At 43.8% G+C, this 3,382-nt stretch overlaps 1 protein-coding gene across 1 annotated transcript; it reads left to right on the top strand.

Annotated features, from left to right (window-relative positions):
- The first annotated feature begins 843 nt into the window (after positions 1-843).
- LOC132057546 (uncharacterized) lies at positions 844-2,593 on the top strand. Its single transcript, XM_059450184.1, has 3 exons — positions 844-998; positions 1,222-1,348; positions 2,084-2,593. The coding sequence occupies exons 1-3, from the start codon at positions 844-846 to the stop codon at positions 2,591-2,593; spliced, it is 792 nt and encodes a 263-aa protein (XP_059306167.1).
- Positions 2,594-3,382: the final 789 nt, after the last annotated feature.

The following is a 3,382-nucleotide window of genomic DNA, read 5'->3' on the forward strand; positions in this document are numbered from 1 at the left end:
CAAAAATGTTGAATGTTATATGGATGACTTGGTGGTAAAATCAAGAAGAGGAGCGACCACTTGCAAGACACGAGAATGGTGTTCGAGCGACTTCGGAGATATCGACTTCGAATGAATCCATTGAAATGTGCCTTTGGAGTTACTTGGAAAATTCCTTGGTTTCATTGTTCGACATCGAGGAATCGAAATTGATCAAGCCAAAGTTGACGCGATTTTAAAATGCACGAGCCTCGAAATATTCATGAGTTAAAAAAGTCTAAGGGGAAGCTAGCTTACATTAGGAGATTCATTTCGAATTTAGGCTGAAGGTGCCAACCATTCGGTCGTCTCATGAAGAGGGCGCCCCTTTCAAATGGGACGAAGCATGTACTAATGCCTTCGAGAATATCAAGTCATATTTAATGAAGCCTCCGATTCTAGTAGCCCTCGTACCGAAAAACCATTGATACTATACATTTCGACCTGAAGAAAGGTCGGTTGGAGCGTTGTTGGCCCAAGAGAATAGCGAAGGGAAAGAAAATTCTCTTTTACTACTTGAGCGAGAATGATGACACCTAATGAGTGAATTACACACCCAATTGAAAAGTTGTGTTTGGCGCTAGTCTTCTCGATTCAAAAGTTGAAGCACTACTTTCAAGCTCATAGTGTTCATCTTATTTCCCGGGGGCAAATCCCATTAAGTTTGTGATGTCAAAACCGAATTCCTCGGTGATCGAATAGCAAGGTGGTACCTCCGGTTCAACAATTTGAGATCACATACATCCCTCAAAAGGTTGTAAAAGGGACAAGCATTGGCGGACTTCTTGGCGGATCACCCGATACCCGATGATTGGGAGCTAACCGATGAACTTCGACGAAGATGCAATGGTCGTTGTAATTCAATCTCCATGGAAAATGTATTTTGATGGTCTTTTGCACAACGTGATGGAGCCCAGTGCTGGTGTGGTGTTTGTTACTCGCGGGGAGAAGTTCTACCATACTCTTTACTTTGACACAACGTTGCTCCAACAATGTCGCCGAATATCAAGCACTAATACTTGGACTTGAAATGGCCGTCGACATGACGCGATTGCGGTTGCAAGTCTTTGGTGACTCTCGGTTGGTGATCAATCAACTCTTGGGAAGCTACGAAGTCAAGAAGCCCTCGAATTACTCCCCCATCATGGTTATGCTCGGAAGTTGATAGGATGGCTTGGTGATGTGACTCTTGACATGTTCTAGGAAGGAAAATAAGAAAGCCGATGCTTTAGGCTCTAGCTTCAGCGCTTACTCTGTCAGATCAAACACAAGTAACTATCTCCGTCAAAAATGGGTAGTCCCTCGAAGTCAAATGAGGATGAAGGCGAAAGTGAGCTTGAGCATCTCGTAGTCAAGTATTTCGAAGGCACCAAAGGAAGGCGGCGACAACCCGTCATTGACTGCTTAAGTTATGGGATGCGCGAGAAGACTCAAGAAGAAGAACCGAGATTCGTCGTCGTGCACCTCGATTCCTTTACTACAAGGATACCTTATATAGAAGATCTTTTGTGGGGAAACTCTTGCGATGTTTGGGGGAGGATGAAGCAGTCTAAGATTTGCAAGAAGCACATTCAGGAGTATGTGGATCACATCAATCTGGACCAAAGCTCCACTTCCACATAAAAAGGATGGGATATTATTGGCCAACGATGGTGAAAGATTGCTTGGACTATGCTCGAAGATGCAAGGCTTGTCAGTTTCATGCGAATTTTATACATCAGCCGCCCGAAGCATTACACCCGACCGTAGTATCTTGGCCATTTGACGCTTGGGGGTTGGATGTCGTTGGTCCGTTGCCGAAGTCTTCTGGTGGACACTTGTACATCCTAGCTGCAACCGATTACTTCTCAAAATGGGCCGAAGGTTTGTCGCTCTTAAAGAAGTGAAGAAGGAGAATGTTGCGAACTTTATCCGAGTAAATATCATCTACCGCTTCGGCATTCCTCGTTACATAATAACGGACAATGGCAAGCCATTTGATAACAAATTGATGAACAAGATTTGCGATCTCTTCGGCTTCAAGCAGCGTAAATCTTCTATGTATCATCTTTTGCCAACGGTCTAGGAAGCGTTCAATAAGACTTTGTGTAACTTGTTGAAGAAGGTTGTCTCCAAGTCCAAACGAGATTGGCATGAACGAATGGAAGAAGCTTTGTGGGCATATAGGACGACTTACCGCACACCAACGCAAGCAACCCCATATTCGCTTGCTTATGGAGTTGAAGCAGTCCTACCACTTGAGCGCCAAATACCTTCTTTACGACTTGCTATTCAAGAAGGGCTGACCGAAGAGGAAAATGCTCGATTGCGTCTTGCAGAGTTAGAAGCACTTGATGAGAAAAGGCTGGAGGCTCAACAAAATCTTGAATGTTATCAAGCCCGTCTATCTCGTGCCTTCAACAAAAAGGTTCGCTTGAGGTCCTTCCAAGTGGGAGATCAAGTCCTTGCAATAAGAAGACCCATCATCGTTTCCCATAAGTACGGGGGCAAATTCACCTCAAAATGGGATGGACCATATGTCGTGCAAAAGCATATTCAAGTGGCGCTTACAAGCTTGTTGATGCGGATGGCCTGAGGATCGGTCCTATCAACGCAAAGTTCTTGAAGAAGTACTATCCTTGAATAAGATGACACTCCTGGCCCGCAAGAGTATAAACTGTGCACGGCCCAAAAAAAAAAAAATGTCCACTAGGTTGAAAATCTCGCGAGAGGCGGCCTAGGCAAAGTTAGGATACAAAAAAAAATGTCCGCTAGGTTGAAAACCCCGCAAGGGCGGCCTAGTCAAAAGTTAGGACACACACGCACACCAAAAAAAAAAAAAAAAAAAACAGTCCGCTAAAAAATCTCGCAAGAGGCGGCCTAGTCAAAAGGTAGGACACAAAAAAAAAAAAATCCGCTAGGTTGAAAACCCGCAAGGGCGGCCTAGGCAAAAGTTAGGACAAAAAAAAAAAAAAAAAAAAAAAAAGAAAAGAAAAACTCACTTTTCCGAACTACGGTATGACTTGATCCTCTTCACCGAGGTACGTAGGCGCTTAGAGTTTTATTCTAAGTTCAGTCGCATGAGTAAAAAAAAAACGCATCCCCCTATGCGTTGTTCAAAATGAAGTTCGCCTAACCAGGCGCATGGAAATCGTACATACAAGCATCCTTTTGCTTCAATTCGGACTTTCACTAGATATTAGTAGTCCAACGAAGGCAAATCTCCATGACAAATGGGTTTCTCCAATGGAATGACTGTAATCTCTTAGCAAGTGGTTAAATCAAGGAGTTAAAGTCTGCAAAACCATTGGTCTCCAAATTGAAGGCCTCAATCCGGCAACTCTTTGAGTTGAAGTCCAAAGCCATCGCAACTGCAACGCAAAGC

Source organism: Lycium ferocissimum, chromosome 5 (genome assembly GCF_029784015.1).
Source record: "Lycium ferocissimum isolate CSIRO_LF1 chromosome 5, AGI_CSIRO_Lferr_CH_V1, whole genome shotgun sequence".
NCBI classification, from domain to species: domain Eukaryota; kingdom Viridiplantae; phylum Streptophyta; class Magnoliopsida; order Solanales; family Solanaceae; genus Lycium; species Lycium ferocissimum.

Coding starts and splice junctions, on each gene's coding strand:
- LOC132057546 (XM_059450184.1), top strand. CDS start 844: ATGAACTTCGACGAAGATGCAATGGTCGTTGTAATTCAATCTCCATGG. Junction 999..1,221: donor ACTCTTTACTTTGACACAAC/GTTGCTCCAACA, acceptor GACATGTTCTAG/GAAGGAAAATAAGAAAGCCG. Junction 1,349..2,083: donor AAATGAGGATGAAGGCGAAA/GTGAGCTTGAGC, acceptor CCAACGGTCTAG/GAAGCGTTCAATAAGACTTT.